The sequence below is a fragment of the Panthera tigris genome, chromosome X, assembly GCF_018350195.1.
Source record: "Panthera tigris isolate Pti1 chromosome X, P.tigris_Pti1_mat1.1, whole genome shotgun sequence".
Taxonomy (NCBI): domain Eukaryota; kingdom Metazoa; phylum Chordata; class Mammalia; order Carnivora; family Felidae; genus Panthera; species Panthera tigris.
In genome coordinates this window covers 1,185,433-1,212,093 of record NC_056677.1, presented here as the reverse complement: position 1 = coordinate 1,212,093, position 26,661 = coordinate 1,185,433, and the positions used below count along the sequence as shown (strand labels likewise).

Here is a 26,661-nt window from a genome sequence, read left to right as displayed (position 1 = left end):
GTGAGGGCAGGTAAGGGACTCCCAACAGGTGAGGGACACAGGCAGGTGAGGGATGGGACAGGTGAGGGACCCAGGCAGGTGCAGGATGGGACAGGTGAGGGACCAGACAGGTGCAGGATGGGACAGGTGAGGGACGTGAACAGATGAGGGATGGGGCAGGTGAGGGACCCAGACAGGTGAGGGACCCAGACAGGTGAGGGACGGGACAGGTGAGGGACCCGGACAGGTGTGGGACCCAGATAGGTGAGGGACCCAGATAGTGAGGGACGGGGCAAGTGAAGGACCCAGACAGGTGAGGGACCCAGACAGGTGAGGGACAGGGCAGGTGAGGGACCGGACAGGTGCGGGATGGGACAGGTGAGGGACGCAGACAGATGAGGGACGTGGACAAGTGAGGGATCCAGATAGGTGAGGGACCCGGATAGGTGAGGGACGGGGCAAGTGGACCCGGACAGGTGAGGGACACAGACAGGTGAGGGACGGGGCAGGTGAGGGACTGGACAGGTACGGGATGGGACAGGTGAGGGACATGGACAGATGAGGGATGGGGCAGGTGAGGGACCGGGACAGGTGAGGGACCCAGATAGGTGAGGGACAGGGCAGGTGAGGGACCAGACAGGTGCGGGATGGGACAGGTGATGGACGCAGGCAGGTGAGGGACCCAGATACGTGAGGGACCCAGATGGGTGAGGGACGGGGCAGGTGAGGGACCGAACAGGTGCAGGATGAGACAGGTGAGGGTCGTGGACAAGTGAGGGACCTGGAAAGGTGAGTGACCCAGACAGGTGAGGGATTGGGCAGGTGAGGGACGCAGACAGGTGAGGGACCTGGACAGGTGAGGGATGGGGCAGGTGCGGGATGGGGCAGGTGAGGGACCCAGACAGGTGAGGGATGGGACAGGTGAGGAACCCGGACGGGTGAGGGATGTGGACAGATGAGGGACCCAGACAGGTGAGTGACCCGCACAGGTGAGGAACGGGGTAGGTGAGGGACTGGACAGGTGCAGGATGGGACAGGTGAGGGACGTGGACGGGTGAGGGACCCGGAAAGGTGAGTGACCCAGACAGGTGAGGGATGGGGCAGGTGAGGGACGTGGACAGGTGAGGGACCTGGACAGGTGAGGGATGGGACAGGTGAGGAATGCAGACAGGTGAGGGGCCAGAGAGGTGAGGGACCGGACAGGTGCAGGATGGGACAGGTGAGGGATGCAGACAGGTGAAGGACCTGGACAGGTGAGGGACCGGACAGGTGCGGGATGGGACAGGTGAGGGATGCAGACAGGTGAGGGACGCAGACAGGTGAGGGACCTGGACAGGTGAGGGATGGGACAGGTGAGGAACACGGACAGGTGAGAGACAGGGCAGGTGAGGGACGCGGGTAGGCGACAGGTGCATCACCGTCTGACGCGTGTCCCGCTTTGCCCCTGCAGCCGCTGCTACTCCCCCCACGGCGCCTACGCCCAAAGCAAGCTGGCGCTCGTCCTGTTCACCTACCACCTGCAGAGACTGCTGGCCGCCCAGGGGAGCCCCGTGACCGCCAACGTGGCCGACCCGGGGGTGGTCGACACGGACCTGTACAGACACGTCTTCTGGGGCACGCGTCTCATCCAGAAGATGCTCGGCTGGTGGGCGTTCAAGGTAAGCTTGCGACGCTCGCCTGGCGGTTCCCGGCCCTGCCGTCCGCGGCCCCGGGGGCGGCCACCTCGGGGCCACTTTCGCGCGGCCCGGTGCCCCCGTCGGGTCGACAACAGTCAGTGGTGGGAGCCGCCCGCGTGTGCAGTCAAACCGCCGCTGGTGTTTGTCTCCAGGGCGGACGGCAGGTTTGGGGCAGACGGCAGGTTTGCGCACGCGTTTCTGAATCAAAGTCTGGTTGATTTCAGAACGTCGTTTCTTTGGCCGCTGCTTCCGGCGTCCCTGGCGACCCTTGCGCCCCGGAAGGGCGCGGCCTGGGCCCCAGCTTCCCGGAGTGGCTGCGTGTGTGTTTCGGGGCCCGCCTTCCCCCCTGCTTCCGGGATGTGGGGGTGCTCGCCACACCGGAGTCTCTGGGGAGCTTTGCCACTCTGCGTCCCTCAGCGTCCTTACCAGGAGCGCGCAGGCTGCCTCCGCTTTGCCACCGCGAAGTCACACAGGTTGCGCCTGAGCCCGAATGCCACCCGTGGGACCCACCAGCGCCTCTGTTTGGATGTTCGTCCCTCCCAGTCCCTGTTGCCCCCAGTGGGGTGACGGCCAGCTGTATCCAAGCTTCCCGGTTTCTGTGCTAACGTCGTGTTTAGAGATCCCCCCCCACCCCCCCCCACCCCCCCACCCCCCCCCCCCGTTGCCTTTTGTCTTGTTGGGACCAGTTCCTCCATCAGTCTGGAAGGCGTTGGAAGGGAGTCATGCGTACTGATCACGGTCCCCGCCCCCACCCCGTGGGTCCCAACGGTCCCCGCCCCCACCCCGTGGGTCCCAACGCCCACCCTTCTCCGCTGATCCTGGAGGGGAAGGCTCAGGTTTCCTACACCCCTGCCCACACCCCTGTGTCTGATCTGAATTCAGTCTCCTGCTCTGTCCCTTCCCTGCCTGTGTATTTCTTTCCACATCAGCTTTTAGGTTACCTGTGATTTGAAGAAAACACAGCAGAGGTTGAGGACATATCTGTTTACTTACCCAGTGGTCCTGTCTTTCTAGGTTTGGGCTGTTGGCAGATTTTTACGGTAGACTAGAGCCGAGGAGAACTGGGATGCAATAAGGTCGCATAAAATACGATAAGACAAGAGTAGACTAAGATAGGACAGGATAGGATACGATGGCCATCAGAGCAAGCTAATCGGGAGGGATGTGTGACTTGATTTGCGGGGGGAGGCGTTGAGATTTCACACTGTGACCTTTGTTGTCCTGAGAGTAAGTTGTCTTTCCTTTCCCGGATGTCTTTCCCGATGCTGGTGACTTTGTGATTTATAATAAAAATCTCTGGTCTCCCGCCTGGGTCTGGCCAGGAGCTCCTAAAACCCTTGGAATTTCCGGGCCGGGAGAGCCAGAGGGGTGTCTTTTGTTATGCGAATGAGGGGACCTTTGGGAAGCCCGAGTCTTTGGGGGCTGGTTACCAGGGGAACCAACCGAGTGATGAGAGGCTTGGCACTTTCTGCCCCGCCCCCCTGACCTCCGGGGAGGGGAAGCGGGGGGAGGGGAAGGGGAGGGTGGCTGCAGTTAGAGCCAGTCTGACCTCCGAGGCCCTCTTATGATCACCCGGTGAGCTAGGCAGTGAGATATTTCCCCGCGCCCCTGCGAGCCCCTCTGGCGGGTTGAGGGAACCGAGGAGGCTTTGGAGGAACCTCCAGTCTACACACAGGTCACTCCACTGCACGGGTGACAACCTGAATTTTCAATTGGCAGCTGAAGGTGGGGGGTCGGGGACAGTCCTACCCTGTGGCATCTGAGGCCACATCCAGGTGCCTCAGAGTGGACGTGTCAGAGCCGAGGGGTTGGTGTCTGAGAATCGCTTGCTGCTCCCAGGGGAACCCCAGAACCCCGCATCTTGGACGTGCCGAGACCAGGATCCTAACGCCTTGCACGGGTGTTTCATTAATTCTCAGTAAATACCCGTACTTGTCTTGTGATGTCTTGAGGTTTCGGGGGTGAACAGATGTCACTAGAAATACTGCCAACGGGCGGCACCTGGGGGGCTCAGTCGGCTGAGCCTCCGACTGGGCTCAGGTCATGATCTCACAGTCTGTGAGTTCAACCCCTGCATCAGGCTCTGCGCTGACAGGTCTGAGCCTGGAGCCTGCTTCGGATTCTGTGTCTCCCTCTCTCTCTGCCCCTCCCCTGCTCATGCTCGCGCTCTCTCTCTCTCTCTCTCTGTCAAAAATAAATAAACATTAAAAAAAAAAGTGCCCAGGGTTTCCCCAAAATGCACCTGCAAAATCTAACCCCCGTCCCACACAGGGCATCGACTTTGTCTTGTTATCAGCCTCTCACACACGTGTGTCTCTGAAATTTAACTTGGCTTTCTTTGATCCCTAGGGAAGTAGAATAATATGTGATTTTTTTTTCTCAGTACATCAGTTTCCTAGGGCACCGAAAACAAATGAGCACAGACAGGATGGCAAGAACCACAGAAATTTATCCTGTCCCAGCTCTGGAGGCCAGAAGTCTGATACCCAGTGGGGACAAGACCACTAAGATCCACACAGGACCAGTGAGATCCAGGCAGGGCAGGGCCACTGAGATCCAGGAGGGGCAGGACCTCTGAGACCCAGGAGGGGCAGGGCCACTGAGATCCAGGCAGGGCAGGGCCACTGAGATCCAGGCAGGGCAGGACCACTGAGATCCAGGCAGGGCAGAGCCACTGAGATCCAGGCAGGGCAGGGCCACTGAGATCCAGGCAGGGCAGGGCCACTGAGATCCAGGCAGGGCAGGGCCACTGAGATCCAGGCAGGGCAGAGCCACTGAGATCCAGGCAGGGCAGGGCCACTGAGATCCAGGCAGGGCAGGGCCACTGAGATCCAGGCAGGGCAGGGCCACTGAGATCCAGGAGGGGCAGGGCCCCTCAGATCCAGGAGGGGCAGGGCCACTGAGATCCAGGCAGGGGAGGACCACTGAGATCCAGGCAGGGCAGGGCCACTGAGATTCAGGAGGGGCAGGACCACGGAGATCCAGGCAGGGAAGGGCCACTGAGATCCAGGAGAGGCAGGACCACTGAGATCCAGGCAGGGCAGGGCCACTGAGACCCAGGAGGGTCAGGACCACTGAGATCCAGGAGGGGCAGGACCATGGAGATCCAGGAGGGGCAGGACCACTGAGATCCAGGAGGGGCAGGACCCCTGAGACCCAGGAGGGGCAGGACCCCTGAGATCCAGGCAGGGGAGGACCACTGAGATCCAGGCAGGGCAGGGCCACTGAGATTCAGGAGGGGCAGGACCACTGAGATCCAGGAGGGGCAGGGCCGCTGAGATCCAGGAGGGGCAGGGCCGCTGAGATCCAGGAGGGGCAGGGCCACTGAGACCCAGGAGGGTCAGGACCACTGAGATCCAGGAGGGGCAGAACCACTGAGATCCAGGCAGGGGAGGACCACTGAGATCCAGGCAGGGCAGGGCCACTGAGACCCAGGAGGGGCAGGACCACTGAGATCCAGGCAGGGCAGGACCCCTGAGATCCAGGCAGGGGAGGACCACTGAGATCCAGGCAGGGCAGGACCACTGAGATCCAGGAGGGGCAGGGCCGCTGAGACCCAGGAGGGGCAGGACCACTGAGATCCAGGAGGGGCAGGACCACTGAGATCCAGGAGGGGCAGGACCCCTGAGATCCATGCAGGGCAGGACCCCTGAGATCCAGGCAGGGGAGGACCACTGAGATCCAGGCAGGGCAGGGCCACTGAGACCCAGGAGGGTCAGGACCACGGAGATCCAGGAGGGGCAGGACCTCTGAGATCCAGGCAGGGGAGGACCACTGAGATCCAGGCAGGGCAGGGCCACTGAGACCCAGGAGGGTCAGGACCACTGAGATCCAGGAGGGGCAGGACCACGGAGATCCAGGAGGGGCAGGACCACTGAGATCCAGGAGGGGCAGGACCTCTGAGATCCAGGCAGGGGAGGACCACTGAGATCCAGGCAGGGCAGGGCCACTGAGATCCAGGAGGGGCAGGGCCCCTCAGATCCAGGAGGGGCAGGGCCACTGAGATCCAGGCAGGGCAGGGCCACTGAGATCCAGGCAGGGCAGGGCCCCTCAGATCCAGGAGGGGCAGGGCCACTGAGATCCAGGCAGGGCAGGGCCACTGAGATCCAGGCAGGGCAGGGCTGCTGAGACCCAGGAGGGGCAGGACCACTGAGATCCAGGCAGGGGAGGACAACTGAGATCCAGGCAGGGCAGGGCCACTGAGACCCAAGAGGGGCAGGACCGCTGAGACCCAGGAGGGGCAGGGCCACTGAGACCCAAGAGGGGCAGGACCGCTGAGACCCAGGAGGGGCAGGACCGCTGAGATCCAGGAGGGGCAGGACCGCTGAGATCCAGGAGGGGCAGGACCACTGAGATCCATGCAGGGCAGGACCCCTGAGTTCCAGGCAGGGGAGGACCACTGAGATCCAGGCAGGGCAGGGCCACTGAGACCCAGGAGGGTCAGGACCACGGAGATCCAGTAGGGGCAGGACCTCTGAGATCCAGGCAGGGGAGGACAACTGAGATCCAGGCAGGGCAGGGCCACTGAGACCCAGGAGGGTCAGGACCACGGAGATCCAGTAGGGGCAGGACCTCTGAGATCCAGGCAGGGGAGGACAACTGAGATCCAGGCAGGGCAGGGCCACTGAGACCCAGGAGGGGCAGGACCACTGAGATCCAGGAGGGGCAGGACCCCTGAGATCCAGGCAGGGGAGGACCACTGAGATCCAGGCAGGGAAGGGCCACTGAGACCCAGGCAGGGCAGGGCCACTGAGATCCAGGCAGGGCAGGACCACTGAGATCCAGGCAGGGCAGGACCCCTGAGATCCAGGCAGGGGAGGACCACTGAGATCCAGGCAGGGCAGGGCCACTGAGACCCAGGAGGGTGAGGACCACTGAGATCCAGGAGGGGCAGGGCCACTGAGACCCAGGAGGGGCAGAACCACTGAGATCCAGGCAGGGGAGGACCACTGAGATCCAGGCCGGGCAGGGCCACTGAGACCCAGGAGGGGCAGGACCCCTGAGATCCAGGAGGGGCAGGACCACTGAGATTCAGGCAGGGCAGGGCCACTGAGACCCAGGAGGGTCAGGACCAGTGAGATCCAGGCAGGGCAGGGCCACTGAGATCCAGGCAGGGCAGGGCCAGTGAGATCCAGGCAGGGCAGGGCCAGTGAGATCCAGGCAGGGCAGGGCCACTGAGACCCAGGAGGGGCAGGACCCCTGAGATCCAGGAGGGGCAGGACCACTGAGATTCAGGCAGGGCAGGGCCGCTGGGATCCAGGAGGGGCAGGGCTGTGCTCCCTCCAGAGGCTCCAGGGGAGGGTCCTTCCTGCCTCTTCCAGCTTCTGGGGCTCCAGGCGTCCCTGGGCTCGTGGCCGCATCCCTCCCGTCTCTGTCTCTGTCTTTGAGGGTCTTGTCCTCTGTGTCTGTGTCTCTCCTCTTGCCTCTCCCATGAGGACACCTGTCATCCGATTCAGGGCCACCCTGATCTAGGATGGGCTCATCTCAGACCCTTCCCTTCGTCACATTGGCAACGACTCTGTTTTCAAGTAACGTGCCCTTCACCCTACTGGGAGCTAGGACCTCCAAATGTGTTTTGGGGGCCAGGACCCAATTTAACCCACAGTTAATAAGTCCATATTAAGTGTTTGAAATCTTAGATCTATCCTCTTGGTCAGGAACATCTGGGTCGTTTCTCGTTCTTTGCGGTTTCCGACAACGTTCCCGTAAGGCATCAACCGTGCGTGTCCAGTGCTGTTTCTGTCCCAGTCTCTCTAGGGAACACCGTGGGCTCTGGCCTGAGAAGGTTCTAGAAGGTTCTCCCGTCTGCATGTCCCAGAGAATTCCATGGGCTTTCAAGGACAGTTTTACACAAACTGGTTCAAGGGCTGAGAATGCCTCCAGCCTTTGTACCTTTGTTGATTCTGTGGCTGACGTCTTGTTTTTAATGGATTTTCAGTCTTCTGTTTGTGAAGCCAGATGAGGACTTAAGGCGTGAATATAATCCCATCCCCGCCCCTTCTTTGTAGTATGTGAACCTCTCTTGAAAATGCTCTTACTTACTCTTTGCGCAATTAGCTAATAGATGATATTGCCGGGTCATATCTTATTTGCTATTTTCAGTGGCCACGTGGTTTTGCCAGTAAAGTTTTATTCACACACACACACTTGTTCATTTACATGTTTTTTGTGTTTCCACAGCAGAGCTGAGTAGTTATAGCAGAGACCCGATGGCCCATGAAGCCAGCAATATTTAATATCTGGCACTTTCCAGAAAACGGGGAATCTAGTTGACTGGGATCTAGGGAGATGATTGTGTCTTTGCTTTTGTTTCCCTCAAGTCCCTTATTGGGATCACGTGCATCCTAGAGTGGAGGGCCCCCGGTTTCTAGAATGATTCTGCCCGTCGTCGACCATTGATGTCCCCCACACCAGAGGATCCCATTCCCCAGGCAGTTCGCTGGGGACTTCTGTACTGATATTTACCCCAGAACCACAAATCCTCCTCTGTGCTCTGTCTGTCAAGTTGCGATACTAACGTCCTGATGAAAATATTGGCCTTTGCAAGCTCTGTGGGTTTGCAGATTTTCACACGGATGGTTCCAACTCGGCTTTCAACGTTCTCTTTAACGCGGATCGCTTTCTTGAGGATTCCTCCCTCGCCCTGAGTCAGCGTTGACAGCTCGGTCCCTTCGAGGATTGTGGGTTTCGACAAGTGTCGGAATTAAAGAGGACGGCCAGGGGAGCTCTTCTCGAGGCCTGCCCGCCACGCGTGCCCCTGGTCTCATCCGAGCGCCTCTCGTGAACCTGCTGCACCCCACAGCTCCCTTCAGGGCTTCATTACCGCCCTTCCTTTTCCATCTGCCTTCCTACCGACTCATCATCGGGTGTCTACTTCCTCCAGCAAAGGGACTTGGAAATATTGTCTCACGCCAACAGAGCAGCCTCATTCAGCCTGCCCCAGACCCGGCTGGCAGCGCCCCGGGGACGCGTGGCGCAGTTCCTTGAGAAGAAGCAGGAGGCTGGCACGACTCTGTCAGTCTCTACTTTCCCAGGCTCCGTATGAGTGTAGATGAAGCTTTTCAGCGGTCGTGAGACCCAGGGATGCCAGTGCCGATGCAGAAAACGCATCTGTCAGGTGTGGGGACCGTGGCGTTAGGACAGCAACCCCATGCACCTACCTCACTGCCTCAGGATCAGTGGGGACCATGAGGAAGCACGGTCCTCGGTGCCGGGTGCCTCTGGACCCCTGTGTGGGGCTTGTTTCAAACAATCCCAGGCCTGATTGTGGGTCTCCCCACAATAGGTGGGTCTCCTATTCAAATGAAACAAATTGACAGTGTAGGATGTGGCCACATCACCGGAACATGTACGACCAGTGACGGCCGGTTCTCTTTAATATGCATTTGGATCAGCCGGTCATTGGGTCACTTGATTGCTTTTTGATGGATGTGTCAGGAGGATGGCAGGTTGCATTAATCAACTCAAGGGCACACGTCCAGCCATCCTTCCCCCCTCGTTCAACAAGATTCAAGCACACTGTGATCACGATCTTCAGTTGACCTTCTGTCGTGCTGTAGGGACCTACCGCCATTCGTCTTCCCTCGTGGAATCAACCTGTGGTAGGATATCTCAGACGATCCAGGAGAGCCCAGCACCATCACAGGGGTCCTCGTAAGGGACAGGAGGGTGGGTCAGACTTGGAGAAAGAAGTGACAAGGAGGCAGACTCTCCCCCAGAACATCCAGGAAGAAGGCAGCCCCTGCCAACCCTCGGATTTTGGCGCACTGAGATACGTTTTACACTTGTAACCTTGTAGAATTTTGAGAGAATAGATCTGTGCTGTACTAAGCCACCAAGTTTGTGATAATTTACTGGAAGTTTCAGCTTCCTTGGGTCTCAGCTCTGAAGACCGTTCCCTTGTGTCTTTCCCAAGTGTGTTGGCTTCAGCTCCTTCCTCTGTAGAGCAGGTGGACAAGACCCGCCTCTCAGGTATATCCTGATTACATCAGACCAGATGGGATCCCCCAGGAGGTGTGGAGCTGGGAGTCAGTGCAGGATGTCCATTCAGACAGACTGAGGACATCTCGGGCAACCTTCCAGGCACGGAGCGATCAAGAGTGCTCACGGGGGCATTGGGGTGGGCACTTCCCCCAGCTGCACCACGGTGACGGGAACTCAACTAGCTATCCCTTGGTTTGACTCCAAGCATTTTCATGCGTGCCAAAAGGAGAACTCTGGTGGCAGTGGTCTACCCTAGTGTTGGGGGTAGGAGGCGAAAGCTTGACTGGCCTTGGAGCCTTGGAAGGTGGGTTGAAGACTGGGCCAGGGTCCAAGGAGGATGAACAATGCTGGAGCTATGTGTGATGCAGAAAGTGGGTCAATATGGCGGGTGGTCAAACGGACACCACGCCTGTCCTCCACTGTGTCTGCCATCTGAACTCAAGACCGAGAAAGGAACTGAGCTGCCCTTTGTCTCAGTTCTCCCAAGAGCAGCCGTTCCCAGCCCCATCCCAAAGCTTGTCTGGGAGACAAGCTTACCGTGTGCTACAAGCCAATGGGCACCTTAGGATGTTAGCTCTGGATGCCAGTTGGGGAACGTGAGTGATGAGGTGAGATCAGAGCCATGCACTTAGAGGCCATGGCATTGGTGCAGGGGGCACTGGATGTGCTCGAGAGGGAGAGAGGAAGGTCAAGACATCTTGACTGGTTGACTCTGGCATATGAAAGAGGAAAGACTCAATGATAATTCCAGGGTTGCTGACTTAGGAAAGTGAGAGTAATGGTGATTCCAGTCAAAGACATGGGGCGATGAGAAATGCCCAGGTGGGGATCTGGGAATGCTTGACCTTGAGGGGGTTAAGTAGGGTCTTTAGTTCCCCATGTACCAACTGGGCTGCCATGAATGTGCGTCCGTGGCTCAGAGGAGAGTCAGGTTTTCATTCCACAGACGAAGACATGAAAGGAGGTGAGAAATGAACCGTAGGCATGGGGGACGGGGAGGCAGATTCAGGACCAAGAGGGAGAGGGTTGGGGTCTATGGGAAAACCAAGACGTGGGCATTCAGCATGACCCCACCCTGACCCTCCCCTGCCCCCACCACCCACAATGCCCCTCGCTTGGGTAATTTGTTAATTCTGGATAATAACATCTGAAAAGATTGTTGTGAAAATCGCTAACCGAATATATGTGAAAGCATTTCCAAAACTGTAAAGCCCTCTATAATTATGTGATTATAAGGCATTCATGTTTCCCTGCGGTTGTATTTAGCATGCTTTAAATTCCATCCTTATTTTGCTATTATTTTTTCAGGCATCTGTGCCCAACTGCTGACCCCACAGCCCCGGCCTCTTGTAAGCTACAGGGTGGTGGGGGTTGTTTTCAGAATAGCTTTGCTCTGCCCCGAGAGCCAACAAAATATTGGTGAGCATTTAACAGACATTTGCTGTACTGAATCGCACTGAAACAGTCTGTAGTCTCCAGTTCCATCCGTGGCTTCATGCAGAGAAAACCTTTAACTATAAATACACAGAGCCCTCTTCCCTGGTCTCCCAGCAGGCGTCTGGTTCCCCAGCGATCCCCCTGCCCCTGATAAAAGCAACACATTTCACTCTTGGGTTTGGTTTCACATTTTAGACATCTTCCAAGTCTTTAAGGATTATCTTTTTTTTTTTTTTACAAGCTGTAGATAAAGTGGGGTATGTTATTTATGCCACAGGAAGCATTCTTTAGAGAACCTTCTTATCTATGCAGAAGGTGACTGATTGTTTCAGCACAGAGTGCCCAGAAACACACTTCATCATTCTGGGAGTGAGCCAGAAAGCAGCTCATCTCCACTACAGCTGCACGAGGGCAGGTAATCAGGTTTTGCTGGGGGATTTGATGGTGGTCATCTGTCCTTGGTGTTGCTTGAGGCCAGAGACAGAATGCAGGTGATGTGGGGCTTTCCGCATATCCGTCTTAATTAGGTCCTTCCCAATCTGCCTCCATGATGTGTATGATCACGGACCTGAGTCGCCAGTCAGTCTGAACACAGTTGCGTACCTGGATCCCATCCTATCGATGGTTCTTTGGCGAATTAAGCTGAGGAGGGTCTGCCTCATTTACCCGTCCTGGTTGGGGCTGAACTTCTCTAGGACATGAGTTCCATCACTGAATGAGCCAAAGAGTGATCCCGGGGAAGAAGAAGAAAGGATTAACAACTCTGGTCCCTGGGGATGAACATCCCCAAGCTTGAGCTTATGGGTCATGAAATATCACCTACATCTTTACCTTGCAGGTACGGGTCGTAGAGGTCATAGGAGAGGAAGCCTTTTGACCTTGCCTTCTTCCCAACATGGCGTCCACCACAGGAAAAGTTGAGTTAGCGAGGGAGGATCCCAATGCCAAAGATCGCCAAGAGCGGGAGGGCTTTCTTCTGCTGGCCCCATGCACAGTCGACCCACGTGGGCTTTCCTTGTCAAGGTTCAGACATGGTGGCTCCCTAGGGCATCCAGCCTACAGCCTGGTGCCCAGCCAATGGCGGATCACTCCACCGTGAGCCACAGGCACAGGACGTCAGGAAATAAGAGCGCAAAACAGAGAGAAGCAAAGGGGAGACGTGAGAGCGGAGGGGCGGTGGCACCAGCTGTGCCTACCCTTGCCGCTGGGGTGTGCAGAGTTCTAGCTCAAAGAGATTCAGGACAAACCTTCCTTCGTCTTCGTGGTCTTCTCATCGCCTAGACCACGGCATCTTTCAAATGTGGAGCTTGGGGTTGGGGCATGTGTGCGTTCGCTCAGGTGGCAAAGTCCTCTTCCGGGAGGAGCCCTGATCCCACCACGACCTCATTGCACCCTGATCACCTGCGAAAGACTCCACCTGCTAATACCGTCCCATTGAGGGTTGGGGCTTTCCCGTAAGGGTCTGGGGGGACGTGCGCATTCGGTCCAAACGGGGACGCCAGCGCTCGCGGGACACATGGCTGAGAAGTATCTGCCAATACCACTCTTCCTTCCTACTCTGAGGTCCGTGGGCAGAATCGGACCATGTCCTGCCCCGGACTCATCGTGTAGCAAATGAGTGAAGGTATAACCACCTGTTCCTTGGAAAAGGTGGGTGCACACAGCTCCTTCCTGAGATAGGACACACCTGCCGGGCCAGCTGTTCCTAGAGCCTTCCGCAGGGAACGCTCCCAGGCGGAGAGGAAAAATCATCTACTGAGTTGAATTAGGGTTCCCCAGGCTGCCACAACTAAGCACCACGGACTGGGTGTCCTAAACAACTCACATTCATTGTCTCCCTCGGAGATCCAGGCAGGGCCGAAGGGAAGAGTCTGAGATCCAGGCAGGGCTGAGGCTACGGGTCTGAGACCAAGGCAGGGCCGAGGTGGGGGGGGGGGGGTCTGATATCCAGGCAGGGCCGAGGCTGGGAGTCTGAGATCGTGGAGGGGCCAAGGCTGACAGTCTTAGATCCAGGGACAGTGGAGGCCCGGAGGCTGAGATCCCCAAGTCTGAGGCTGGGGGTCTGAGATCCAGGAGGGGCTGAGGCTGGGGGTCTGAGATCCAGGAGGGGCTGAGGCTGGGGGTCTGAGATCCAGGCAGGGCTGAGGCCGGGAGTCTGAGGTCCAGGCAGGGCTGAGGCTGGGAGTCTGAGATCCAGGAGTAGTCAAAGCTGGGAGGCTGAGATCCAGGCAGGGCTGAGGCTGGGGGGTCTGAGATACAGACAGGGCCGAGGTTGGGGGTCTGGGATCCAGGCAGAGCTGAGGCTGGGATTCTGAGATCCAGGAGGGGCTGAGGCTGGGCGTCTGAGATCCAGGAGGGGCTGAGGCTGGGGGTCTGAGATCCAGGCAGGACAGGAGGCTGGGAGGCTGAGATCAAGGAGGGGCTGAGGCTGGGAGTCTCAGATCCAGGTAGGGCTGAGGATGGGAGTCTCAGATCCAGGCAGGGCCAAAGACTGGACGCTGAAATCCAGGAGGGCCCAGTCTGGGAGTCTGAGATCCAGGCAGGGCCGAAGGAAAGAGTCTGAAATCCAGGCAGGGCCGAGGCTGGGACTGTGAGATCCAGTCAGGACTGAGGCTGGGCGGCTGAGATCCACATAGGGCTGAGGCTGGGTGTCAGAGGTCCAGGAGGGGCCCAAGGATGGGAGTCTGTGATCCAGGCAGGGCTGAGGCTGGGACTGTGAGATCCATGCAGGGCTGATGCTGGGAGGCTGAGATCCAGGCAGACGCGAAGTTGGGGGTCTGAGATGCAGCCAAGGCCAAGGTTGGGGGTCTGGTATCCAGGCAGGGCTAAGCCAGGAGTCTGAGATCCAGGCAGGGCCGAAGTCGGGGGTCTGCGATCCAGGCAGGGTCAACGCCAGGAGGCTGAGATCCAGGCAGGGCTGAGGCTGGGGTCTGAGATCCAGGCAGGGTTGAGGCTGGGGGTCTGAGGTGCAGGCGGGACCGAGGTTGGCGGTCCGAGATCTAGGCAGGGCTGAGGCTCAGAGTCTGAGTCCAGGCAGGGCTGAGGCTAGGGGTCTGAGATCCAGGCAGGGCTGAGGTTGGGGGTCTGAGATCCAGGCAGGGCTGAGGTTTGGGGTCTGAGATCCAGGCAGGGCTGAGGTTTGGGGTCTGAGATCCAGGCAGGGCTGAGGCTGGGAGTATGAGATCCACGCAAGACTGAAACTAGGAGTCTAAGATACAAGCAGGGCCGAGGCAGGGAGTCTGAGATTCAGGCAGGGCCTAGGCTGGGAGTCTGAGATCCAATCAAGGCAGAGGCTGGGGGTCTGAGATCCACTCAGGGCTGAGGCTGGGTGTTTGAGGTCCAGGAGGGGCCCAAGAATAGGAGTCTGAGATCCAGGCAGGGCCGAGGCTGGGAGTCTAAGGCCCAGGCAGGCTGAGGCCGGGAGTCTGAGATCCAGGAGGGGCTGAGGCTGGGAGTCTGAGTTCCAAGCAGGGCCGAGGCTGGGAGTCTGAGGTCCAGGCAGGGCTGAGGCTGGGACTGTGAGATTCAGGCGGGGCTGAGGTTGAGGTTCTGAGATCAGGCAGAGTGGAGGCCGCGAGGCTGAGATCCAGGTGGGGCCAAGGCTGACAGTCTTAGATCCAGGGAGGGTGGAGCCTCGGAACCTGATATCCAAACAGGCCCGAAGTTTGGGGTTGAGATCCAGGCAGGGCCGAGATTAGGGGTCTGGGATTCAGTCAGGCCCTAGGCTGGGATTCTGTGATCCAGGTGGGGCTTAGCCCAGGAGTCTGAGATCCAGGCGTGGCTGAAGTGGGGGTCTGCAATGTAGGCAGGGTCGAGGCCGGGAGCCTGAGATCCAGGCAGGGCTGAGGCTGGTAGTCTGAGGTCCAGGCAGGTCTGTGCCTGAGGTCTGAGATCCAGGAGGGATGAAGCTGGGAGGCTGAGATCGCAGCAGGGCTGAGGCTGGGTGTCTGAGATCCAGGCAGGCCTGAGGCCAGGGGTCTGAGGTCCAGGCAGGGGTGAGTCTGGGAGTCAGGTCTAGGCAGGGTCAAGGATGGGAGTCTGAGATCCAGGCAGGGCCAAGCCTGGGGGTCTGAGATCCAGGCAGGAGTGAGGCTGGGGGTCTGAGATCCAGGCAGGGCTGAGGTTTGGGTTCTGAGATCCAGGCAGGGTGGAGGCTGGGAGTCTGAGATCCAGGCAGGGTGGAGGCCAGGACGTTGAGATCCAGGCAGGGGTGAGGCTGGGAGTCTGAGATCCAGGCAGGCCTGAGCCTGGGGGTCTGAGATCCAGGTGGGCCTGAGATTGGGGGTCTGAGATCCAGGCAGGGCTGAGGTCGGGGGTCTCAATTCCAAGTAGGGCCGAGGCTGGGAGTCTGAGATCCAAGAGGGGCTGAGTCTAGGAGTCTGGGGTCCATGCAGGGCCGAGGCTGGGAGAATGAGGTCCAGGCAGGGCTGGGATTGGAAGTCTGCGATCCAGTCAGGGCTGAGTCTGAGAGTCTGAGATCCAGGCAGGGCTGTGGCTGGGAGTCTGAGATCCAGGCAGGGTCGAGGCTGAGAAGCTGAGGTCCAGGCAGGTCTGTGCCTGAGGTCTGAGATCCAGGAGGGGATGAAGCTGGGAGGCTGAGATCGCGGCAGGGCTGAGGCTGGGTGTCTGAGATCCAGGCAGGCCTGAGGCCAGGGGTCTGAGGTCCAGGCAGGGGTGAGTCTGGGAGTCAGGTCTAGGCAGAGTCAAGGATGGGAGTCTGAGATCCAGGCAGGGCCAAGCCTGGGGGTCTGAGCTCCAGGCAGGAGTGAGGTTTGGGTTCTGAGATCCAGGCAGGGCCGAGGCTGAAAGTCAGAGATCCATGGAAGGCTGAGGCTGGGAGTCTGAGGCCCAGGCAGGGATGAGGCTGGGGGTCTGAGATCCAGGCAAGGCTGAGGTTGGGGGTCTGAGATCCAGGCAGGGCTGAGGTTGGGGGTCTGAGATCCAGGCAGGGCTGAGGTTGGGGGTCTGAGATCCAGGCAGGGCCAAGGCTGGGGGTCTGAGATCCAGGCAGGGCTGAGGCCTGTGGTCTGAGATCCAGGCGAGGCTGAGTTTGGGGGTCTGAGATCCAGGCAGGGCCGAGGCTGAAAGTCAGAGATCCATGGAAGGCTGAGGCTGGGAGTCTGAGGTCCAGGCAGGGATGAGGCTGGGGGTCTGAAATCCCGGCAGGGCTGAGGCCTGTGGTCTGAGATCCAGGCGGGGCTGAGTTTGGGGGCTGAGATCCCGGCAGGGCTGAGTTTGGGGGTGTGAGATCAGGCAGGGCTGAGGCGGTGTGTGAGTTCCAGGAAGGGGCAGAGGCTTGTTCCTCCTCTGTCCTGTCTGTCTGTCTGTCTGCTCATCCTCTCTTGTTAGAAGGACCCCATCCCCTTGGGATCAGGCCCATCCTAACGACTCATTCTACCATAATCCCCCGTTTACAGACCCACCTCCGAATCAAACGCATTTTGGGGGCCGAGGGCGAGGGCTTCACCGTATGAGTCTTGGGGGGCACAGATCAGCTGGCCTGAGGTGGCTCAGCCCCGTCCGGCTCAGCAGGAAGGCTGCTGCACAGACAGGGGCTGGAGCTGGCCCGGGGGACGTTCCCCCTGGTTACTCAGCTGTGCTGGCCGTCCCCCTGCCCGTGGCGTTTCCCGCTCTACGAGCCCCCTCGGGCTCAGAAGTCGTCTCCCTTGTGGTTCTTGTGTATCACTTGCAGCCATGTTTCTCTTTCACTCGCAAGGCATTGCGCATTTCCCCTGATACTTGTGTGGAAAAGCTAGTTGTATAATTTCCGTTTTCCAGGTGAGGAAAAGGCTCCTGGGAGGGTGGTTGGTTTGGCAAAGGTCTCGCAGGGAACAGGTGGTGAGGCAGGAATTTGAACCCAGGTCCTGAGGCTCTTGGGTGTGTTCTCTTCCTCCAGGGGGTGCAGGTAAATAAATCCCCAAAGGTGAAAATCAGGTGTGTGACGGCATGCGAGCTTGTGGGTGAGCACGTGTGTGTGCGTGTGGGCTAGTGTGTGTGCATGTGCCTGAATACGTGTGTGCTCACGTGAGCACGTGTGTATACGTGTGTGTGCATGTGTGAGTCTGAACATGTGTGTGCACAAGTGTGTGCATGTGGCCATGTGTGAGCACATGTGAGCATGTGTGTGCACATGTGAGTGTGTGCATGTGTATGTGTGTGTGCCTGTGGCCATGTGTGAGCACGTGTGTGCATGTGGGCACGTGTGCGCACAAGTGAGTGTGCATGTGAGCAAGTGTGTGCACAAGCGAGTGTATGCATGTATGAGTATATGTGTGTGCACGTGACCATGTGTGAGCACATGTGTGTGTGTGCATGGGTGAGTCTGTGAGCACATGTGTCTGCACATGGATGAGTACGTGCAGGTGAGTGTGTGTGCATGTGAGCATGTGTGTGCCTGTAAGCACGTGTGTGTACGTGCGTGTGCATACTTGTACACACACGTGTGTCTCCACACTTATCATGACACCCTCCCTCTCACGCGGACATGACCTATAATTGCTCTGATGGGTGATGATTAGGATGTGATATGAGATATAATGAGGGATAAATGAATAAAACCATCTATTTCATGAGCTGTCAAAACGTTTACGAATTAAAGAATACAAATGAAATCTCATTTCCGTCTTCATTATGAGCCCAAGGCTTTAAAATGTTCTACAAATGATCAGCGGTTGCTTTTTTAAGCCTAGCATCTATCATGTATTTAAGCCATGATAGTTGGGTAAGTGGATGTGATTAATTCTTCACAAGATGCATTCTAGCCAAGAGACTGCTCTTTTCCTTGCCCCTTCGTGTGTCAGCAGAGCTGGCTGCCCGGGGGTGGCTTGGGTGACTGTGTGCATGTGCATGGGACTGTATGTGTGTATAAATGTGTGCGCGGGTATGTAAATATGGGCTTATGTGTCTGTATCGGAGTATGTGTGTGTGTACGTGGGAATGGATGCGTGCGTGTGGGTACATGACTGTCCACATGAGCATAGGTGTGTGCATGAGTATGTACGTGTGACTGTGTGAAGGTATGTGTGGGAGTGAGAGTGCCTGTGTGTACATGTGAAAACACATACGAATACATGTGTGTGAGAAAATATGTGTGTGCAGGTAAATATGTCTGTACATGACTTGCGTGCCTGTGAATGTATGTGCATATAGATGTGTGTACATGCGTGTGAGTATGAGTGTGCATAGAATTGTGTGTGTGCACATGGGAGTATGTGTGCATGGGAGTGTGTGCGTGTCCGTGGGGGTGTGTGTGCGCACGTGGGAGTGTGCGCGCGTCCGTGGGAGTGTGTGTGTGCCCATGGGGGTGTGTGCACATGTGGGAGTGTGTGTGTGTCCATGGAGTGTGTGCGCATGTGGGAGTGTGTTTGCACATGTGGGAGTGTGTGTGTGTGTCCGTGGGAGTGTGCGTCTGTGGGAGTGTGTGCGTGTCCGTGGGAGTGTGTGTGTGTCTATGGGAGTGTGTGGGTGTGCGCAGGTGGGAGTGTGTGCGTGTCCGTGAGGGGGGTTTGTGCACGTGGGAGTGTCTGCGTGTGCGTGGGAGTGTGTGCATGGGTGTGTGTGTGTCTATGGGAGTGTGTGCGTGTCCATGGGGGGGGTGTGCGCAGGTGGGAGTGTGTGCGCGTCTGTGGGAGTGTGTGCATGGGAGTGTGTGTGTGTGTCTATGGGAGTGTGTGTGTGTCCGTGGGGGGGGTGTTCACGTGGGAGTGTGTGCACGTGCGTGGGAGTGTGTGCGTGTCCGTGGGGGTGTGTGTGCACGTGGGAGTGTGTGCGTGTCCGTGGGGGGGGGGGTGTGTGCACGTGGGAGTGTGTGCGTGTCCGTGGGAGTGTGTGCGTGTCCGTGGGAGTGTGTGTGTGTGTGTGTCTATGGGAGTGTGTGCGTGTCCGTGGGGGGGGGTGTGCGCAGGTGGGAGTGTGTGCGCGTCTGTGGGAGTGTGTGCATGGGAGTGTGTGTGTGTGTCTATGGGAGTGTGTGTGTGTCCGTGGGGGGGGGTGTGCACGTGGGAGTGTGTGCGCATGCGTGGGAGTGTGTGCGTGTCCGTGGGGGGGTGTGTGCACGTGGGAGTGTGTGCGTGTCCGTGGGGGGGGTTGTGCACGTGGGAGTGTGTGCGTGTGCGTGGGAGTGTGTGCATGAGAGTGTGTGTGTGTCCGTGGGAGTGTGTGTCTGTGGGAGTGTGTGTGTGTGTCTATGGGAGTGTGTGCGTGGCCGTGGGGGTTGTGTGCACGTGGGAGTGTGCGCGCGTGCGTGGGAGTGTGTGCGTGTCCGTGGGGGTGTGTGTGCACGTGGGAGTGTGTGCGTGTCCATGGGGGGGGTGTGCACATGGGAGTGTGTGCGTGTCTGTGGGGGGGTTTGTGCACGTGGGAGTGTGTGCGTGTGCGTGGGAGTGTGTGCATGGGTGTGTGTGTCTGTGGGAGTGTGTGCGTGTCCGTGGGAGTGTGTGTGTGTGTCTATGGGAGTGTGTGCATGTCCGTGGGGGGTGTGTGTGTGCACGTGGGAGTATGTGCGCGTCCGTGGGAGTGTGTGCATGGGAGTGTGTGCGTGTCCGTGGGAGTGTGTGTGTGTGTCTATGGGAGTGTGTGCGTGTCCGTGGGTGTGTGTGTGTGCACGTGGGAGTGTGTGCGTGTGAGTGGGAGTGTGTGCATGGGAGTGTGTGTGTGTGTTTATGGGAGTGTGTGCGTGTCCGTGGGAGGATGTGTGCGTACGTGGGAGTGTGTCTGTGGGAGTGTGTGTGTGTCCGTGGGGGGGGTGTGTGCACGTGGGAGTGTGTGCGTGTGCGTGGGAGTCTGTGCATGGGAGCGTGTGTGTGTCTGTGGGAGTGTGTGTGTGTCCGTGGGAGTGTGTGTGTGTGTCTATGGGAGTGTGTGCGTGTCCGTGGGGGCGTGTGTGCACGTGGGAGTGTGTGCGTGTGCGTGGGAGTCTGTGCATGGGAGCGTGTGTGTGTCTGTGGGAGTGTGTGCGTGTCCGTGGGAGTGTGTGTGTGTGTCTATGGGAGTGTGTGCGTGTCCGTGGGGGCGTGTGTGCACGTGGGAGTGTGTGCGCGTGCGTGGGAAGGCCCACCCCCGTGCACATGACGACGCACGTCCACCTTGTGAGGCCCGGAGGCCTCCCTTGGACGAGCAGGCTCGCAGGTCCCGTAAACAGGTTGACCGCGTTGGGTACGTTGTGTGTGCTTTGCGCTGTGTTCTCACGACAGGGGAGGCCAGAGAAGGAGAACGCGGTCCAGAGACTCGTTAGGCAGAGAAAACGCATTTCCAAGACCGCGTGGCATTTCCCGAAAAGCATCCGCCTCGCAGTGGACGCGTGTTGTCCCGCGGTCGGCTGTGTAGACCCACGGGGCCCGTGAGAAGGGTTGAGGGGCTGGGGCGGGCGGATTTCCGCAAGTTTATGAAGCAACATAAGCCCCCCCGAAGCGTTCAGCCTGTCGTAAGCAGCTCAGGGGACGTTCTGCTGGCTTCTGGGCACGGAATCACAGCCCCAAGGGTCCTGGGGTCACCACCATTTGCAGTGTCCTGAGGTCCTCTTGGGTCCCCCGCCCCGCGGACTGTGCCCACGTTGTGACGTTGCCCCGGTGCGCCAGACGCAGGGCTCAGCCCTCACGTGTCTTGTCTGCGTTCCCAGCTTCTCTTTGCACTTTGCTGTCCCCCTACGCGGTGACCGTTGCCCAGGAACGCTGCCACCCCCCCCCCCGCCCCGCCCCGCCCCCGCTGGAAACTCGCGTCTGTGGGGGCCCCGAGAATCCCGTGCTCTGTGCTCGGAAAGCTGACGCGTCCTGGCCTTCTTCCCTCTCCCCGCAGACCCCAGATGAGGGCGCCTGGACCTCCGTCTACGCAGCGGTCACCCCGGACCTGGAAGGAATCGGCGGCCGCTACCTTTACAACGAGAAAGAGACCAAGTCTCTGATGCTCACGTACGACCGAGATCTCCAGAGACAACTGTGGGCCATAAGTTGCCAGATGACCAGCATCACTGACGTGACCCACGACACCCTCTTGGGGTAACGGCCACATTGGGAAGACCTCGCCTCGGGCCCGGCAAAAGCAGGTCTGTGACCGATCCCCGTGTCTGCCTTTTCCACAGCGGCTGCCTTCAGGGCTCTGTCCCCAACGGTCTCCTGTCTGCTGTCCTTCCTTTGCGGGAAATCGGGGAACAAAAGAAATATTGAGTGTAGCCTCCAAGTGGCCGTGAGCCATAAATTGTGTGCCAAGTTTCTCCCAAGTGCCAAGAACCATTAAATGCTGCCTAACCCAAGTGTTCCATGTTTCTTGAGTAACACGGCAGGGAGTAGGTTTGAGGAGACACGTTTCAAGTGACACAGGCACTTTGACACGAGCATGAAGCCTCGGGTCTCCAGAGGTTTCTGGGTCCCGTGACTCCTTTGTTCTCCCACACACCCACTATTCTGGACACTCAGCTTGGACTCCTGGGTCCCCAAGACAGAGAGACATGAGCCTTCTTCAGTCTGTTGGGTCCAGGTTGAGGTGGAAACCCATGGTCTACTCCACACTTTGACAATGACCCTGCCCCGGTGCCACCTTCCGCCCGTAGGTCTGCTGACATGAGCTCAAGCCCATCATCATGTGGATATGACCAATGCCAGTCAGGGATTCCGTAGAACAGGTGGGCGGACAGGGTCCTGGACGGCACTCCCCATAGAGATCTGTAGGATGGGGAGGAAGAGAGGGGTCTGGACAGCTCTTGCCATGGGTTGTGTCCCCATGGGTTGTGTCCCTAACAGAATGTCTGTTAACGTTTCCGTTGGCACCCTTCCTAGAGACATCTGCAGGACCCGGTTTATACTTAGTCCAGGATACTAGACGAGTCTTAAAAATATGTAATGCCCAGTCGTGGGTGGTGACCACAGTTCATCAGAGCCCAGCTGAGCCGCACATTTCCTTCTGGTTCCTTGCATATCCGTAGGCACAGGCAGCTTGTCCACCAGGGACATGAGGGGTGGCACACGCAGTGGAAGTCAGGCAGACCTGGAAGGTCGTTGGGGTTGTGTCCAGTCGGTCTCTCTAGGAGGTGAAGTACGATCCGGTTCAAAAGATACCTGCACGTGCTACCCTCCCAGAACCTGTGAATGTGATGCTACTTGGAAAGATAATCTTTGGGAGGGAATTAGGACAAGCGGATCATCTTGGCTTCTCGAGGCAGACCCAACGTGATCCCAAGTTTCCTCTTCTGAAATAAGTAGACAGAGATTTCGTGACAAACGAGGAAGAGGTCATGTGACGATGGGGGCAGAGATTGGAGAGACGCAGCCACTCACAGGGACTCCTGGAGCCCCCAGAAGGTGGAAGAGGCCAGAAGGATCTTCCCCGGGAGCCTCTGGAGGGAACGTGACCCTGCCCCGCCTGGCTCTCAAGAGCCCTGCCCTGCCTGGGTCTCCAGAGCTGGGGGAAGGTGAACTCCTATGCTTTTAAGCCACCAACCAATTGATAGGAATTTGGAACCTGATAGAATCTGATGGAAATTGAATTAACTTTTTTTTTTAACGTTTATTTATTTTTGAGACAGAGAGAGACAGAGCATGAACGGGGGAGGGGCAGATAGAGAGGGAGACACAGACTTGGAAACAGGCTCCAGGCTCTGAGCCATCAGCCCAGAGCCTGACGCGGGGCTCGAACTCATGGACTGCGAGATCGTGACCTGAGCCGAAGTCGGACGCTCAACCGACTGAGCCACCCAGGCGCCCGAATCTGATGGAAATTGATAGGACCTCATACAGCTCCCGACGCTTCCGAATATCTCACGCACTCTACTGGGCAGGATCCTTGACTTTAGGGCTCACCCTCACCCCCAGTCGGGCAAGGATGGCTCCGTCCTCCGTCTGAAGATGTCCTCAAATTCTAACAACGACAAACTAGCCGTTGGACATGCAATAGAAAGGACACTGTGTGTGTGCCTCTGGACTGCAGATGGCATTTCCAGACCAGTGACCGCAGGCTGGTCATCTCACTCTCCATTCCCTCCGTTGACAGAATCTCATCAAAGACTCAAACCCGATGTCAACTCTGGGCACATGCATTCTTTGGAACCACAGCCCGCAGCTCTTCCAGTGTGGGGTTCACACTGGACACGGGGACAGGTGCTGTATAGTTCGCTGCTTGGATGGTCAGGGTGGATGGACTGGCGCCATGAGGCGTTCTCCTTCGGGAATGGAGCGTCCCTTAACGGGAACTTAATAAAATGCAAAGGAATGTCTTTGCTCTGGTTTGGGAGACGTGAGAATGCCCGGGGTGAGTTCTCCGTGTTTCCGTGGCCAAGGTGGTAAACCCTACAGAGACCTCCTTCTCAACAAAGATGCTGAAGATGTTTCTGAAGGTCCACTAAGGCTCGTGGGTTTTGGTTGCCCACTGGGGGAGCCTCTGAAAAGGATTGCTGGTCATCTCCAATTTCAACAGAATTCCAGAAGCAATTCCTCTGGATAATCAGCATTTCTGTAGAGCTTCTGAAGGCATCTTCTTGATCTTCCAAGTTCAAGGACCGCCCCCCCTCCCCTGAGCCAGGCATATTTGAATTACAGCTTCCAGCCCTGGGTATCGGCACGCCCTCAGACTGCTCAGATATCCTACTAAAGCCCTAGACTCCGGACTAATGTCTTCTAGAACTAGAATCCCTTCCTTGATTAAACCAAGAGCGAGCTGTGCCTCATCTAGTATTCCGAATAGCCGGGAATTTGCACCACAAAAAAGAATCTTGAGTTCTGGAAGGTGCCAACGTTGGAGCATTTATATGTCATCAGAGAACCTATTACAGCTTGAGGCCATTGTACACAAATGCCAGCGACCGTGTCCGTGATCACAAAGGTACTTTCCGAGTCGAGGCTCAGGATGGCTCCTGGCCAAGCCGACATCTTCCACCACTGAGATAACACACACGCCGGGATTTGACAGATGCCACAATCCCCAAGCTGAGAAGACGCGCTTCACAAACAATTTGAACGTTGTAGGACCCTGGCCTCAGATTCCTCCTCCTCGTTACGTGACAGACCTTATGTTTCTTTTCCTCCCTGGAAGAGAGAGGGAAGAAAACAACAACATAGTTCTGGAGAAGGTAGCTTGTTCCCTCGACACCGGATCATAAAATTCCTCGGAGACATTTCCCAGAAGCCGGAGAAATCATGCGGATCTCTGGGTGAGTAAAGCGAAATCCGTGGCTTGGCAGGCACTGGAGGTCCTGGGTTTGAGCCTGTGGCTCACGTTAGGGGAGTGGACAGGGTCTCCGTGCACACTCCAGGGTGATGACTTTCCATCCGCGGGCAAGACTCGATTCGGTAGTTGGGCTCATGATGTGTGTTTGTCTTCTCGTTAAAGACGTTCTTTTCTTCCCTCGGTGTAGCAACAATGAGCTCTGTTTGGGTTCAGCAGCGGGAGGGACCCCATCGTTCATTCATCTGTTCAGTCACTTAGTCAGTCAGTCAGTCAGTCAGTCAGTCAGTCATTGCTACAACCCAGGTTCTGAGGAAACACAAGCTCACTCAAGTGACCAAAGGCTGGTCCGTGTAGTACACAGGCTCTGTCTAGATGCCAACTGGATATTGAGGATGTCTGTACCATGAACAGGTGGCATGGGCACCTCTCGTCTTGGCTATTAGGAAACACAACCAGAGAAGGTGCACTGGGCTCCCTCCAAGGAAGGAGGCGGGATCGGGGGGAAGCTTCTTGGATTGGCCTATGGGTCAGGGAGGGCATTCCATGCTCATTTCCATTGGATCGGAGCTTTGGGAAGCATGAAGTCTTGCATCGGGCGCCATCATTAAGCCTTTGGGTCTCTGTGATGCATCATCTACTGAATGATGATGCTGACACCCACCCTGTCTGCACCCAGCTTTGCTGAGAGGACAGCAAGACCCGTGTATGCAGTCTACTTAAGGGAAGTTCAGGAATAAATGTATGCCACCCGTGTCTTTGCATCCAAAGTCTGGATTTGATTTGCCATTCAAGTGGAGAAATCACACTTGACCCTTGAACCACAGGGGGTTAGGGCTGCCCAGCCTCTATGCACTCAAAAATCCACATGTAACTCTTAACCCCCCAACAACTTAACTGCTAGGAGCCTACTGTGGACCAGAAGTCTGACTGATAGCATAAATAGTCAACTAACACACATTTTGAATGCTCTGTGTATTATATACTGTGTTCTTACAATGAGATCAGCTACAGAAAATAAAGTGCGATTAAGAAAATCATAGGAAGAGAAAATACATTTACAGGACTGTGCTGTATTTATTGAAAAAAAATCCGCATCTCAGTGGACCCGCACAGTTCACACCGTGTGGTTCAAGGAATTGTAGTGGCAGCTGTATTTTTTGTCATCTGCATACCGGAATCCTGGGCATTGGCTCTACATTTTTTGCTTGTTTACCAAAAGCTTTAAAAGCACAAACACAAACCCAGACTTAAGTCCCTCCTGGTTTCCAGCATGTGCCCTGAAGGGACAGTGCGTGAATGTGTGCGTGTAGTAATCTCTGGCTCTGAGATTCTTAACTAATGAAGTGCGTTCTCCTGTTCAGGAATAGAGCTCTACCAGTGTGTGCGTTTAGTTGCTAATCTATCATTTTTGGTTACGCCAGGTGTCTAATTTCTTCCTTTGCTTCTCTTTACAATTCTTTGCCTTCTTTCTGGGATGGATCGTCCGACTTCCTGATTTGACGAATGCCATTTATTGTTTAGTTTCTGGACGTCTAGCCTTCTGTGTCCCTCATTTCTCCCTCTGACTTGGTTAATGTCTCACAGATACCATCGGCCATCCCTGTCTCCTTGTTTTCCTCTTTAGCCCGTGGGTTACTCAAGCGTGTGTTTAAATTTTCCCAGACGTGTAGATATAAAAATAATTTTACTGTCACGAGTCCAGCAGTGCCTTAAAAACTTTGTTTGCTCTAAGTCACCCGAGACCCACTTACATTGTCCTTCAAAGAAGACCGTGTGGTACAACTGGTCTACCATGGTGCTAAGTGTGGCCAACTGGGTTTTCATGGAAAATATCCTGGAGAAAATCAGAGCATGGTAACTATGAGGGCCTTTTTTAGGGGGGGGGAGTATTCATTTTATTCTTCTGACTTTATTGAGGTATAACTTAAGTATATACTTGATGTGTAGGGCATGGTGCTTTGACACTTACACTGGGAGATGTCTATTTACTATAACTTGGGCAAAGAGTGTCCTGTTTTGTTCAATGAGTCTTTTTATGGTCATTGCCCTCGCAAGAGGTTGGCTGTACATGGGGATTCAGGCTGCAGAAGTGAGTAATACTGTGTGAGTAATACCACTGTCGTGAGTTGGGTCCGCGTCACCTACACCTGACGAGTTGTTGGCTTCCCTTCCCCATGGCCCGGTGGTTTTCCATTCTGGCTGTTCTCCACACGGTTCATGGAAACACAGAGAAGAGCACACTGAGAAAACAAATCTCCCCTTCACATTTAGCAGGAGGATGCCAGCATGTTAGACATGTTGTAAGGCACAAGACAGGGCCACCTCATGTAGAATGTCCCCACGCCCACATGCCTTCTCAACATCTGGCCCAGATGCAGGTGGACATTCTGTGTAACTAACCCGAGTCTACAACCAAATGCTCTGTTGACACATA

At 56.8% G+C, this 26,661-nt stretch overlaps 1 protein-coding gene across 1 annotated transcript in view; it reads left to right on the top strand.

The window, feature by feature from the left end:
* Window positions 1-21,321, top strand: part of DHRSX (dehydrogenase/reductase X-linked) — a 136,645-nt gene extending 115,324 nt beyond the window's left edge. Inside the window, exons 6-7 of the mRNA XM_042975310.1 lie at window positions 1,430-1,637; window positions 20,868-21,321. Of these exons, the coding sequence (XP_042831244.1) occupies window positions 1,430-1,637; window positions 20,868-21,071 (412 nt within the window). The 3' untranslated portion in view covers window positions 21,072-21,321. The remainder of the gene's footprint in view (window positions 1-1,429; window positions 1,638-20,867) is intronic.
* Window positions 21,322-26,661: the final 5,340 nt, after the last annotated feature.